Source organism: Pleurodeles waltl, chromosome 2_1 (genome assembly GCF_031143425.1).
Source record: "Pleurodeles waltl isolate 20211129_DDA chromosome 2_1, aPleWal1.hap1.20221129, whole genome shotgun sequence".
Classification (NCBI taxonomy): domain Eukaryota; kingdom Metazoa; phylum Chordata; class Amphibia; order Caudata; family Salamandridae; genus Pleurodeles; species Pleurodeles waltl.
In genome coordinates, this window is record NC_090438.1 from 201,493,826 (window position 1) to 201,509,736 (window position 15,911).

Consider the following 15,911-nt stretch of genomic DNA (forward strand, 5'->3'; position numbering starts at 1 on the left):
GGGGCATTATATAAGAGGCAAGGCAATCAGATGAATAACGATAGAAAGCAATTTCAGTTATGTTTTTGACCCGTAAGGGCACCTTACAGAGCGATTTTGCCTAGTAGCAGACATATATATACAGCAAATCTATGAGCGATTGGTTCTTTATGCTTCAGCTCCTTGACACCACAGAGACACAAAGGTATCCATTAGTCTTAATTCACTTATTAATCCATTCCCAAGGTGAATTTAGATAGCCATCTTAACAATGTACTGTAATGTCAAAGGAGAGGTTCCATAGTCTCAAAAGTAAACGTGCTCACGTTCAACACTGAATGTACTCTGTAGTTTATGGAAACTCCTTGGGGTTTCGGGCACATGCAGAAAACGTTTCTGCCGGAAGGGCCACTTAGAAATCCATTTCACCTCGGCTGTGCCATCTATCGCTCATCCTGAGCATAAGGCCGCATCTCACTAGCTGAATTCTGTCCAGGGGTGACACCTGGCAAATGAAAATAGCATCCAAAAGTTGGGTAGGTGATATAAGCTATGTAGCTCATTGTCTCGATATCTTAAAAAAGTTATCACCAGAGTTCCTGGTGCTAAATCACAAGCCTAAACACCAAGAGGGCAACTGGTATAAAGTAACCTTGTCTAAATATGCAAACTAAGCAAGGATTTTTTTTTTTTTACTAATAACAATGGGAACATCACCTTCAGAGTAATGCGCATAGTATATGTAAAACAAACACACATTCTTATACAATTAATAAACAAAATAACTTGCCCCCTGATCAGCGTCTCCTCCTGACTGATAACCATTGCGTCCATCCTGAATCTCCTGCATAGCATGGGGCAGCAAGGGGAAAATCAGAGGTAAAAGGAAGAAAACATGCAGACAACAGGTGAAAGGATAGAATCATTTTCCTTTTAAAGAGACAGTAAATACTTTCACACGAACGAAACCCTCACAAACAACTTTTTTCCAAACGGAAGACGCGGTCACGTGGCATGCAAACACTGCAACGTATGGCCTTCAAATGGATGGCCTTTTGCATCATTTGAATGCGCGAAAAATAAAATTGTCATTATTATTCGTAAACGTGTATAACTACTTGTGCAGGCATAACAACTCAAAGTATGTACTGTCTTTTTAAAGCAAGCAATGTTACAGCAGGGGACGTGCAAAGTAAAATAAAATTAAGCGTACAGTGAAACATGCTTAAAAAAATAAAAATAAAAATCCAGACAAAATGTGTCTTAACGTGCAGAAAAAACACACTGAAATGCACCCAGAATCGGAGGCGCACGTAAAAAGAAAGATTAAAAACAGAAAGGACATTATTAAATACATGCTGCATTTTCCACAAGTACAGAATAATCCTTGTGTGACACACGTAAATGTTTCAGGGATTTGAAATCAAACACAATCACTTCAAGATGAACAATTTTCTTTGTTTCTTAGGCTTTCTGTTACAAGTAAAGCCAACCTGTTTAAGAACGTATGTTGGAATTCGCATTCATGTATTTATATATTGTCTTGCACGGTGCGCCTCTGACCAGCCAGAAGTCCGAACACAGCCAGCAAGAATGTAGAGCTGGCCAACCAACTGGATATAGTTGCAACGAGGCACATTGGGTAACAATAGTTGCATTTGACAATGGGAGGAGGCGGGTATCACACAATTATACTGTGTGGTGTAAGAAAAACATGTAGAAGTTGGTTGGAAAAGCAGAATCAAAAAACACATTTTGATTGTAAACAGAGAAGAGCAAAAATGTTAGACTCCGGGCAAAAAGTAGCGAATCAACCATGCACCTAAGGCATTACATACCAAAAACCAGCACAGACATATTGTATTAGCGTATTAGAGGCATGCTGGTGAAGCAAATACGAGTAGAGAGTCTCTACTAGGATTGAAAACAACGTAAATAAAGGAGGAAATCTCACCTTAATAGGGGAAAGAAAACTAATTTCAATACAAATTGGTAAACAGAGTCAGAGAGGAGTAAGAGGTCTGAGATAGTAAAAGGAGTGTCAGATGACTAGACACCGAGATGGGGTGCATGACTTGTGAGAGTAAACATCAAATACATATTTTCTCAAGGAGTATGTTTTTAAGAAGAGATTTAAAAAAATTAAAAGAAGGAGCCTTCTTCATATGAAGACGGAGGGCATTATAGATTCTATGTCGAAACTGGAGTTGTGAAATATGCATTATGTCTTCATTTATTTTTCAGCAATCACAACTCTTTATATAAGAACATGTAGACAAACCAACAACAATATCTGCGGAGATTCAATCCCCATGAGTCCACCTAATAGCAATACTCATTAACCAGTAGGATGCCATCTATCCAGATACACACTCTCTCAGGAAAATCATCACTTACTCTTTCTTTGCCTCTCAGCAACCAGATAAGCGCCCCTCCTGGGATTTTTACTGTGACATACTTTGGTCTGTGATGTGCTGTTTTCGTTGCGGTTTGTGCCCTGGTGCACTTATTAACTATGCCTACCTGTCAGCCTCTTTTATCATTCAACTGCGGCCTGCAAGTATTACGAGGGGGATCAGGAGAATTAGTCAAGAGAGAAACGCAGCCCAAGCAGTCCTTCGCAGCCAATGTCTTACTTAAAACATCCCAGTCTTGTTGGCTCTGGGAGAGCTAAAAAAGGGATGGGATCTGGTATGATGACCTACAGGATATTTATCATTTGTGATCAGAACTGACCCTAGCGGACAAAGTGGTATGGCATGTTAAGGGTAGACAGAGGTAATTTCTTAATAAGGAGGTTCTTGAAATGCCTTTTGACAGTATGCAGACATCCATCCCTAAATGGTAAGGCTGCCCCTCACACTGTGAGCTGACGCCACAATGACAACTTTAATGGCAAATATGTGAGGAACTCCAAAAAATGGATGGATATGTCTTTGCAGGAGAGTCAGGTTAAGCTCTTCGACATTTCTGGTCTCCTGACAAAAATTCACAACACAGCAGAAGAGGCCAAGGAGTCAGAAAACCTTATTTCAGCAACTATTGTGTCCTGCTGGGCCCAGCCTGTAAGCTTCTTTTCGGAAAACACAACCGGCACGCTTTTCATGGGCACAAATGCTCGCCCTCATTAAGATAAGACCCCAAACTTGAAGAACTAGCCAAATCTCATGCAGGAAATGTAATGGTTGTTGACCTGTCTGGTAATCCTTTTCTAAAGGGTCTTCCAACAAAGTCCAGGTCTTGGTCAAAAAGACATATGAGTCCAAGATTTTGGCAGCGTCCTGTCAGTTGGCCCTCTCGGATTGCAAGGTCCCCAGAGAGGCCAAGAAGGCAAAAGAGGTAGCCGGTGGCTAGATCAAAGGAGATTTGGGGGCTTCTCCACTAGAGGTGATGTTTTAGGTTACTGTGGCAGAGGGGACTCTAAGGGCACAGCTAACATCCCTAGAGAGTAGAACGGTAAGGACTACTCTTTCTTCTGTAACATGAGTGCGAGATCAGGTGTCTCTAGTCACTCACAAATGTCAGGAACTGACATGAGATCCATGGTTTTACACAGGTAGTAAGAGGCTTCCACAGAGTTTTACTGATCCCTGTAGAACAAAGGACACACAGGTCATTAGTTTTCTCACAAAAGGAGTGCATCCTTGGAGACAAGGACGTGGCAGAGTTGTATAGGAAAGGTGCAGTGGTCAGAACTGTATTACACGCCAGGGATTTCGTGAGCAATCCAATTGTGTTGGAGAACAAAGGCAAAGGCCACTGGCCAGTCATCGACCTTCACAGATCCAACGAGTGGTTGGTGTGCATTTTTTGTTAGATGGAGGGCATTCATTTTCTCAGTGATAATCTTCTGTTCAAGTACTAGATGCTAAGGCTAGATCGAAGGAACGAGTGCTGGCAATTCCCATCTTTGCTCCCATCAGCATTTACTTAGATTCTAGTGAAAGGGGGAGGTGTTTGAGTTTGTAACCCTCCCTTTCACTCTCTAAAATCTCCCTTGGTCCTTCACCAAGCTAATGCGGCCAGTAATGAGGTTCCAGAGACCAAAGGGGATTTGCCTTAGTGTACTTGGATATTTTACTGATGGACTAGTGTTGAACCTGAGTGAAGGCACAACTGAGTAGTGCAGTGAGCCTTACACAGGGTCTGCACTTTGGTGTCAATGAGGACAAGTCAGATTTAGTCCAAACAGAGTTAGGAGTTTATAGAATTTGTTGGTGACTTGAAGCCAGCTACCCTCTTGCTCCTGCAGAAGCACATTATGCCTATCAAGTAAGTGTTCACCAAGGAAAGGACTAGTTTCAGACAGCTTGCCGGACTGATATATCTTTGAGACCCCTCGGTCCAGGTGACTAACCAGGACTGCTTCACTACACAGCACTTCGAAAACTCAAAGACACCATTTTCAGGTGGGGAGTCATTTACTCTGAGAGGATACATTTGATGGAAGAGTCCATAGTGGAAGAGCAAATCTGTGACCATCCACATCTACAGTAGGGTACCAGCCACCTGGGCTGGGGAGCTAGATGGGGGGATATTTCAACAAGAGGATGGTGAATAGGTGAAAAAAGATACACCCCTCATCGACTACCTGGGGCTCTTGACAGGCTTGTTCACAGGGTTTCCTATTGAATTTGATTAAAAGGGACAATTTATTAGCAGTAAGATACATCAACTGCCTGGAAAGTCCAATCCAAGGCATGGAAGGATCTGGCCAAGTGATTTCTGGCATTTCTGCTTAGACAGACGCATCTCTGTGAGGAATACGTATCTTCTAGGCTAAACAGAAGCTGGGTGTTGACTCAAATTCAAAATACTTCCAGGACTTTAGCACACAGAACATTCATTCAGGCACTTTTCAGGAAAAGGTGGACAGATCTGAGCTGGTTGAGGTAAATCTCTTTATTTGAAGATTGGATCCACAACTCTTGAGATATTTCAAAAGGAGGTTAAATCTTGGGGCAGGGGCAGAAGATAGTTTCCAGCAAGACTGGGGAAGGAGTTGTAATTATGCCTTCGCTCCCTTTGTGATAATCACAAGTTTGACAACTTGGGAGTGCAGATGAATCAGTGCAAGCTGTCAATATTGAAGTCTCAACTGTGGTTTCCAGTTCTACTGGAACTTTTCTGGGATCGTGCAAACCTTCTTCCAAGCCTACTAAATATTCTGATGGATTGCAACTGGGGATTACACCAGTTGAGAATCTTATATCCGGCTGCATGGAGGACTATCAGAGACATTTAGAAATCACTGGATGTTTTACTCCAGCCTGAGACCTTGAGCAGAGAGTTCAGTTAAGTACTACGTCTGCATTAATATGGTAGTCTCGGTGCTGTTTGGGATAGAATCTGGATCCCATGGGTGCTGACCTTGTTCATGTGCTGAACTTAGTTTCTGAATTGGTGGCAGTCGGACTGGCATAGAGGACAATTAACACCCTACAGTATGAAGATTGGTGATTAGTATCAGATTTCCCTCCAACATCCAAATCCTCTCTTTTAAGGGATATGAATAATGAACTGAATTTCTTTTTGCCATGGCCCTTTTAGAATTCCTACCTAAAAAGGAGTTAATTAGCAAATATTTATTTCCCTAATATCTAGTAAGACTATCTCAGATGTTAGTGTCCTGGATCTAACAGGCAGCAATTTTATTCCTGAAGAGGTTCTGTGCATGATCACCAGGAGAATGAAGTTGAATACTTGTTCAATTACATATCCCGTTCTTCAGGGTGAGCTGAAACTATGTGTATTTAAATTCTTGAAAGCCTATGAGAAGGTGACTAGTGAGCTTTGCCATGTGCAAGTTCAGTAGTTATCAATACCTATCAAGGAAGTTTTGGAGCCTGCTTTTCTTCACCCGCTATTGGTAGATGGGTTATGGCCAAGGACAATACTCAATTTTAGTGTCATGGCATCCAAGGCCTTTTCTTAGGGAGTTGTATGGAAGATATTATGAATGCAGCAAATGATCTTCAACACCACATTTAAGGATTATTTTAGGTGATAAGAGTGGTTTTAATGGTCAGCAAGCTTTGAATATGCATTGGCCTTGCCTCCCTGCCACACAGAATATGATATATTTCTTAGAGAACATAAATTCTATTAATGACATGGGGGCGAGGATTATCACAGCCAGTGACAGATATTATATTCTACTCTTCGCTCTCAGGAAAATTGCTGAATTGCTAGGAGTTTAAGTATGGTATAAGTAACAAATTCTTGATTTTTCCCTCTAATGGAGTTTCTTGTTTGAAGAAACATTATTAAGATGCTGGTTAAATTGACTGTTGGTTGCTTCAGATCATTTATGACATTGCTGAGCTCGGTCTTGTAACTGGGCTTTTTGTCTGACAGGATCAGAGCAGAAACTGGAGTTGTTAGTGAGACAAATATAACTTTTTAGATGATTTTACTCCATCCACTTGTGAATGCTATGCAACAAAGATTTTAACATGGAGATGGGTTTGAGTCCACTTTGAGATACACATGGCTGTATTATGCATATTCATGGAACATGTCACAATGATCTTTAAAACATTCACCCAAAGTTTCAAGGCTGGATAGGATGGGTGCTAAGATCAAACCCTGATGGACACCACAAGAGAAAAGAGTGTGATAAAAAATGAGTTACTAATTTTGACCAGTTAAAAGCACTCTGAGAGATAACAGGGAAACCATTTCAAGATAGTTCTCTCCACGGCTGTTGAATTATTCACACTGCCCTTAACAATTTGATGGTCTATGGCAGTGGTTCCCAAACTTTTGACTTGTTTGGACCCCCACTTTATCATTACTGGAACCCAGGGACCCCCACTGAATCATTAATGGAATCCGGGGACTCCCTACTAAGTCATTACTGAAAGCTGGGGACCTAGTCTGTTAATATTTATTTTTCTAAGCAGTTGCGGACCCACTGAGAAGGCTTTGCGGACCCCCAGGGGTCCCCAGACCACAGGATGGCAACCACTGGTCTTTGGTACTTAATGCCACTGTTACATCCAGTAGGGTGCGAAGGCAGGGATGCCCTTCATCAAATGTGTGGAGGATCTTCAATTTCGATTAATGTTCAAGATTCAGTACAGTGACTACAGTGGCAAGTCCTAAAACATGCCCAGAAGGTAATTTTCCACAGCATGGTTACTCAAGCCTTGCAACACAATTCTCCATGCCCTTAGCAAAAATAGCAACACCAAAGATTATTAAATATTTCTTCAGAGTTGATGGATCAAGGTTATTTTCTTTATTCGTTTTTTAAAAGCTTTTGGGTTATTCGGTACAACCCAATTGTGTGACAGTAAAAATCAGTTAGTGAGGGTAAAAGAGTTGAACAAGTTCTTTGACAATGAAATGAGGGTTTGGGTCACCAGTGTACAAAGAAGAATAGGTACTGGAGACAGCAAAGGCCACCAAACAATTACAAGTGTACGTATGTGAAGAATGAAAATATAGAAAGTTTGACCCAAATTCTAGCTGTTTAGTTTACTTAGTTAATGAACATGTCAATATTGGTTGCTGCTGATAAACCATATGCACAGATAAAAATTATTTGATGAACTAAGAACAAATTACGTTTTTTCTATAATTTACAATGATTTATAAAATATGTCTACGCAAGGTCTTCTGCTACACTAAAACATAACAAGATGTTTAAAAAAAAAAAGTTCAGGGGACACTGTACAGAAGGATATCTTCAGAAATGAGGGAAAAAGACCGCAAAAGAGACATTAGTCTGGCATGAGGTTGACATGAGAAGACAGGAAAATTTAGTCCTGATGGCCAAAACATTTTAGGAAATATCAGGTTCTTGGCTTCTTTTGTTTATTTCGTCAGAGAACAATAAGGCAAATGTGTTTCATCAAGAGAAATCAGGATCAGAAGGAGAGGGGTTACTTGTAATTTAATAATTTCTATCAGCCCTAGATGCAGAGTGGCGGCCCTTTGAGATCCTCACCTGTGGCAGCTTGTTAAGCGTTATATAGCGCATCCAGGCGTCCCCCTGCGTGGGGAGCAGCAACAGTGCTTAAAGGAGTGCTGGAAGGAGCGGACTACATTGACCAGCAGCCCTAGAGGCAGCCCTTTGAGATCCTCAACTGTGGCAGCTTGTTAAGCGCTATAGAATGAGTCTCGGCGTCCTGCCGCGTGGGGAGCACCAACAGTGCTCAAAGATGTGCTGGGAGGAGAGGACTACATTGACCAGTGGCACTAGAGGCAGAGAGGTGGCCCTTTGAGATCCGCATTTAATGAGGCTTGGTAAGCACTATACAGCCTGTCTGGGCTTCAGGTCGCGCGGTACGCAAGCAAAGCCCTGGCCAAGTTCGGCCCCATCAGAGCCCAGAGGAGGCTGGCCTACCCTCTTAGTCATGCCATCCAGGTCATTTCAACTCTCTGTCTTTATTTTGTGCTTAATCATGGGGAACAGGAAGTATTCGCCAGCTACTACAAAGGGGAAGTCCCCCGGTTAAGACTCACTCCTGAAATTTAAATTATATTACTGGTGCTATGGGCGCACTAAATAAGGAAATTTCTACTGTGGAAGAAAATAATTCTTCCTGCCAACTTGATTTGACTGTAGTGCATGGCGCTCTTTTGCAAGAGATCACCCCCACTTATACTACTGGGACCCATGTTTGCAGCCCTGGCTAGGCAGTAAATAATTAGGCTTTAAACATTTCATCTAAAAGGGATGCAAGTGGTCTGGGTGTCACTGGCATGGCTTCTCCGTCTTACTCCCTCGAAGTGCTTGAAGACCCCTGGGACACGTGCCAATTTATCTGAAACAGCATTGTGGGGCATCACCTTCTAAAGCAAAGCCCAATTCCAAGGGGTCCAAGCTGAGATCAAAATCTGTGGGAGCAACGCAGGAAGATGTTAAGATGGTATAAGTCGCTGTCCAGGTCTTAGAAGTGGGGGTGAAGTCTGCCCTTGCTTCGCTGGTGGAAAGGCTGATAAGGGTGGCAACAGTATCCACTAGTTGCTTAGACTTTCTGAAATTCTATGCTAACACTAATCTAAATGCAAATAAATGATAACAAATGTAAAGTCTATTTTGCCTTCAGAATCTACTATCCCTCCTTCATCAAACACTTCGACACAACGTATTGTGGCACAGAGACTGACTAATGGTACCAGTCAGAGGTCTGCCTTGTGCAACACATCTTCTCTCCCACTACCCATTACACATAGCAATTTAGAGGTGGCAGCCCCTAGACTCACTGATGTCCCTGGTTTACTTGATTTTCCACCTGAAGCTACACCTTACCTTGTGTTCTCCCCTAACTCCTACATCTGTAGAGTTCTGGGAATCCCTTGGACAAAAAGTCTTGAACTAGTTGGGTACCAGAACAGGGCTAAGCAGGCACTATTCATTAAGATGGTGAGAAGAGTGGGTTGGGTTGGCAGGAGCACAAAAAAATAAATCCAAGGAGATTGTTTAAATCTCAACAAAAATTTACGCACACATCAAGGGACAATGTACGGGTTGAAAATATGGAATCCATTTCAAATAATGATCTATCCTTACGTTGGCCGAAGATTAATCTGACAGCTCTAATGAATAAACTGGTAGTGAAACAGAGAGGAGACTTTGAGATCTGCCTAGCTGAAGAATTAAATCCCAAGGCTGTTGTAAACACCTTTGTTAACCTCTTCAGGGTAATCAAAGGCCTTCTACAGGATGGGATGTTTCGAGTAAAGTAATCTAAGTAAGGGTGGTTTGACTCCAGCAGATCCAGCCACATAAGAACCTAAAAGTCGCCCTTCATAAAGTTCCCAGGTGTGTCAGTGAAGTGCAGATGTGCAGGCAAGAATGCTGAGTGGACCTAAAGTCCAGAAAGGATGCCTTAAGTGCCAAAACGTGGGGGACATTAATTGAAGCCAGCTCAAGTGGAGATTGCACAGCTTTCTGGTGCATTATGAAGTCACCTTCAGGGACGAGGGGGCTCCACGCACAGAGATAGTTATAACTGAAGCAGACTGGGCGACACATTTCTCAAAAAATTATTCTAATCCTGGTCTGTTGCCCTTACGGCAGGTGGCCTCCCTGTCGCCCCACCTGAGGGCGGATCCGCAATTAATTTGGGGTTCACCCTAGATGAGTTAAATAGGACTCTTATGCTTAGTAAGGGTGGTAAGGCCCCTGGCCCAGATGAAATGACAGTTAATTTTTATAAAGAGAACATCTCATTATGGGGCCCTATTTTAAACTCTGTGCTGAAAGCATGAGGTAGTGAAGGATTCTTGGGCACATAGTGGGAATCACTAATTGTTCTGATCTATAAAAAAGGAGACTGTGAGAGTCCTTCCTGTTACCGCGCAATCTACTTTCTTCACTCCCTGGTCAAGGTTGTGGGTATGATCATTTTGGAAACAGAGCAGTGGGCAGAAAGTAAAGGTATATTATCGGAAATTCAATTGGTTTCCGCAAAGGCCTAGGGATGATTGAACAGTGTCCAAATTTGAATTTGTTAATTGGTACATATACACTGGGTAGGCAAGGCAATCTGTTCCTGGAGCACTTTTGTTTGCGTTAATCATGCCAAAATGTGGACTATTTTAGAAGAGTTAGGTGTAGAACCTTCCATAATCCTGTTCCTATGGGACTTGTACTCAGGAAGTAGAGCAAGAGTATCGTATGGTCTGCGGGGAGAATGTACAGCACCGTTTGTTGTGGAGAGAGGATTAAGACAGGGACGTGTCCTTGCGCCCTTTTTATTTACTTTATACATTAACACTTTGGAACCAGTTTTGGTCAAAGGGTGCAAGGACCTTCCCCAAATCAGCCAGCATCCGATCCCAGCCCTTCTCTGTCTGGATGATGCTGTGCTTATGGCTTGTACCCCTATTGGTTTGCAACGTCTACTGATCTCTTTTACCAAATATATGCATGAGCTGAGCTTACTTAATAATTTGGATAAAACATTTGTAATGAAGTGTGGTAAGGGTACAGTATGGAGCTGCAAGGTTTTCATTAATAACACTAAGTTAAATTGCAGTTCCTTTTTTTCATATTTCGGGGTTATGTTTTCACAGAGTGGTTTTTGGAAGGTCACAATTAGTGCGAGGAAATTACATTTTGTAAAATAAACTGCTACTTTGCCCAACTCTGCACATAAACTTGGTAACAAACTTGTCAATGAAATACCTACTATACATAAGGCTAAGGGTGTAACTATCACACTTTATACAGCTGAGCTTATGTTTTTTTGTGATACTAACTCCCTTCAGATAGTACAGAATTCCTATTTTAGATCCTTATTGTCGGTACACCAGAGCTGTTCGCTCAAGTTTGCCACTCAGTTGCCTTTCTTAGTTGTAATATCTAATTCTATTATAGCATAAGGTTTGGACTTGTGATGACACCATCCTAAATCATAAGGTGGTTAAGGACTGCCTTAAACTGTCACAATTTCTCCGAATAGTCTGGCTGAAATATGTTAAACAGATATGCTGAGATTTGGGGCACCCAGAATTTTTTGAGTGCCCTGAAACACTGCAGTCTGTGTCAAGGAAAGATCTCTATAAGATATGTCTTGCGTTGTTCAAGCAAGCCAGGTTGTCAACTGAGTTGACCAAATCGAGTGTACTTAGAAATCAACTGACCTCTTATTGTCTTCAACCATATTTAATCCATGTGCACAACACTCAACACAAGTTTGCACTGGTCCACTTTATGTTGGACATTTTCCACAGTTTAGTGACATTTCCTACCCTGAACGATTGGTCAAAAATGTTATCAAATTGCCAATACAATGGTATCTCGGCACAAAGCACTTATGAAAAGTTTAGCAATCTAGGAAAAAATGCTTTTATAGACTAATTTTATGATATTCATTATTGATCTACTATTTTGACTCAATCTATTTGCGTAAAGCTTTGCAATTCAGGAAAAAAAATGTTTTTTATAGATTATATTGATTTTATGGTGGTTACAATTATTTATTGGCTTTCTTATGATAAATGTGTGCTTTTAGGATTTCTGCTGAAATCGAATAAAGTTGATTTTGATTTAATAATTTCAAACATTATCTTTTATCTTTTGTTAGAGAATTTTATTAGAGAATTTTATTTGAGAATTCAGAAGCGCTGATTTCACTTAAGGAATAGAGAACCTGTAGGTTTTTCTTTTGTATTTCAGCTGGGTAAGCCACAGAGGAACTTTCCTGAAACTCCACAACCTTCCAAATCTTCTGACATGGTATCTTTTAATATGGAGTCTGGATTGGAAGCATTTTGGTGTTCAGAATTTGTTGGAAAGTGAGGTGAAATACTCAATGTCTTTGATAGAAGAATCTTTCAAGTAGATTAGTGTTATAGGAGGCAAATGGCTAGACCAAGGTGGGGAAAATTGAAAAGCTCAGATTATTTGTATCACGAAACTGAAAGTGGCCACAGGTATACAATATTTTGGTTTAAACTCAAGAAGCAGTTATTTTGGGTGATAAAAAAATAAATAAAAACAGGAAATTATCACACTAGTCACAGATGATGGTGCAAACATTTCAATGCAATCTTGCTTGGCAATAACAAGGCAAATGACAAAGCCATTGGTATCTATAGGTTTAATACAAAGTTGAAGAAAGTTATTCGTTGAGAGAAAATACACTGTTTCAGAAGTGATTGAGTAAGAGGATTTATTCCCCCTGATATTAAACTCTCCTAGACGACCAGAGCCATTGAGGAGAAGGTAGCTGGAAATAATAAGTTTGGTGGGCTCATGGTAGAAATCTGAATTGTTCCCAGGAACGCGATAAATAGAGAAAAGTGTCAGACTGCTCTTGCTAGTATGGAAGAGATGAACATCAAGGAGTTCAAAGAAGAAAACAATAAGGCAGGAACTAGTGAACAGGATAGATTTTGCAGATGAAAGTAACCCACACCATTTTCCCAAGATGATGAAGTAGTTGGTGTGCAAGGGACAAGAAGGTCTGTAACTCGGGCAGAGGAATAGTTTAGACATGCCTTAAGTAAAAAGAAGATATCAAGGTCACGATCCAAGATGGCAGCAGAGACGTTAACAAAGTTAGAAGCTGCAGGTCCACAGAAGGAAGATACAGTTTAGGAAAGAAGACTAGTCAATGCAGATGTGTACAACATAAATATTGATGAGATTTGCAGCACTGGGCATTCTAGTTAGGAAATTGGATTTCACAGGGTCCCGCATCACAAGAATACAGTGAATATGAGCAGCAGAAGGAAGAGGAGGAAATGAATACCAAGAAGGGGGACCAGAGATGCTACCCAGTAGTTATTAGCAACTTCAGAGTAGGAAGATACAGGTGAGGCAGCTGTAAGGAATTGCCTTTTTTTCTATGCTCACCCCGAAGTTTTTCGACTGATGCTGCTGTTTTTTTTAAACTCAGAGTACACTGAGGCCTGCTAAGACCTCAGTGACAGTGTCCTGACCACAAAGTGTATGTCAAATTTGCTGTACCGAGTTGGAAATGGTTAACTTACCTGTAAATACCTAGTTTATGGTACGCTGGGCATGTACGTTAGAAGGGCAGATGTATCACAATAAGGAGGCGGGCTGCCCCGTTGTTTAGGCAGACAGACTAGCATGGGGAGGAGAGAAGAGAAACCAGTTGCTGAACCGGTTTCCCCAGGGGCACGTAGCCTTGAGGAAGCTACACTGCAGGGTAGGGCTAGTGAGGTATGTAGAAGGGTGCACCTTTCACATACTTAGTTAATGACCAGTGGTACATGTGGGTTCAATATACACTCTTTTTCTTCCAGTACACACACCCTCAGAATTGCTGAGTTTTCATTATAAATATCCAAAACTGAAGTCCAGTCCGGACACCTCCCAAGGTAGGAAAAGGAACATTATGGGGATAGATGGGCCTGATGAAGGCTGAACGACCCTTATGGACGATGGTAACGGTCGAAACATGTTGACCTTGTTTAGTATTTCGGGGGTGATTGCGTCCCCATTTTCACCACCATTTCTTTAACCTTTTTTAACCCTATCCAGTGAGACCGGGAATAAAGGCTGAATATGGATCTTATTCCAGATAGTTTTAACTATTGAGTAAGGTTCTCTTTATGTTTGTGGTCCTCGTCTGTCAGTTGTTCGTTTCCGTTTCCCCTCCCTATTGCTCCATTCCTTACGTTGGCTAGCGTGGGAATGTGACAGCAAAGGCCTATGATGAAGCATGCCACGACTAGTGGGTGAGGGCAGTTTTTTGGATACTATTATGCTGTATGTCTAGCTGGTGAGATCATTATTTGATATGTTATTGTTGATCTCTTGTCCTTTTTGTGTGTTCCATTCATATGTTGGGAGGTTGGACAAGGATTTTCTTGCTCTCACCCCTTTGATGTGTGTTGATGCACCCTGGGATAGCCAGGTGCCAAAATCCACAGCGAAGTGGTCTCTAGGTGGGAGGAAACCTGGTAGCAAAATTGGTTACCAACTTTATCTTGCCTTGAGGGTACTTTCTGAGCATAAAGAGGGCACCCTTGGCACTCGGACCTCTATCAACTTGGAAGAAAGGCTGCCCTGCTGCATTGAGGGATCAGTAAGGATAGGCTACACTGATGAAAACTGCATCTGGTGGCTAGAGAAGAGAGGGACTGTGCCTGAAGAGTCCTGCTCAAGGAGAAGCTGTCTCCGGAGCCCAGTCAAGCCAACAGAACTCCAAGGTTTATCTCACTGGCTACCTGTTCGCAGCACATGGACACAACAGCTAAAGAAGCTTGCTGGGGCAAGTTGGTAGCCCAAAGTCTTCAAGTCGCTACTATCACTGCTGTACAGCACCTAGTACCAAGACCCAACGCACAGAGTTGCACTCAAGTTTGCTGAGCCCGGGGTGCTGTCTGAGAATTGCCGGGAACCTCAGAAGGCAAGTTATCGACCCACAAAGGATTGACCTATGATCGCAACAACTGGCTACTGGTAGTCCATTTGCGACTGGACTTCAGCCAGACCAGAGAATACCAGATGGGACATCGACCTTGCACCAGCATCCGTGCACATCCACGACATCCTTAGAGCATCTTCAGCATCCTTCATCCCTTGCATCAGGACCACTCCACAGGAATCAATTGCAATGCAGATAAAGTGCCTGGAACTGCTGGAGGACTGCTTCTTCAGTGAAGGAAACTGTTCTTGAGGACATTGCTGATACCCTCGATTAGTGCTGGGTTGGTCACCCCAAGCACTGCCAACCAACTACACTGACACTTACAAATGTTTGCAAAGAAAATTTGGGTAGGTGTCAAATCCATTGCCTTTGCCAAGGCTTGTCCGCAGTTGAGTGAAATTACTTTGCTCTATTGTTGCTGGCAAAATCAATATCTCTGGAACACTTAGGTGGATCTTTTTCGTTCTATTGTCTAAATTCACATATTAAGTCTGTTTTTATAAATTAGTGTCGGATATTTTGAGTATTGTGTCAATTTCTTCTTCAATTGTTTCTGTGCACTTGTTCCTCTGTGAGAGCCTAGCTGCTCAGTGCCACAGCTGCCCCCGGCTGAGTTGAGAGTTTATTTTTAAAATTTCTTTATTAACATTTCAAATGACCAACAGCAATGGGCATGTTATGACACTAGCACAGTTCAGTATAGAAGCTCAAGGCCCCCATTCATACCATCCCAAAATACATTTCACTGATCACGACTTTATATCCCCCAGTATGAGACACAGTTGTGCCCTGAGATAAGGCTTTGACAGACAAAACCAAAGGGTCTTAAAAGGAGCTGCTGAGCATATTATATTTTGAAGTTGCAAAACCACACCATATAATACACCCCATTTCCTCACACCATCTAAATAGGTTAGATTTCAAAAGGTCAAACGCCTGGTCAATGACGTCAAGTGTGTCAATAATAGGTAGAGCAAGAAAGCTTCTTTTTGAATCAGGGGGCTCACCACCATTCATGGTATAAAACCAATAGAACACTGATAGTGCACCAACTGGTTGATGAGCACA

At 41.9% G+C, this 15,911-nt stretch overlaps 1 protein-coding gene across 3 annotated transcripts in view; it reads right to left on the minus strand.

The window, feature by feature from the left end:
* Positions 1-15,911, minus strand: part of MTMR1 (myotubularin related protein 1) — a 403,694-nt gene that overhangs the window by 304,665 nt on the left and 83,118 nt on the right. For 2 of the 3 annotated variants that reach the window (XM_069212404.1, XM_069212403.1), the window contains one exon: positions 770-823. The exons of the other annotated variant lie outside the window; for it this stretch is intronic. In XM_069212404.1, the coding sequence (XP_069068505.1) occupies positions 770-823 (54 nt within the window). The remainder of the gene's footprint in view (positions 1-769; positions 824-15,911) is intronic. 3 annotated transcript variants of the gene reach the window in all.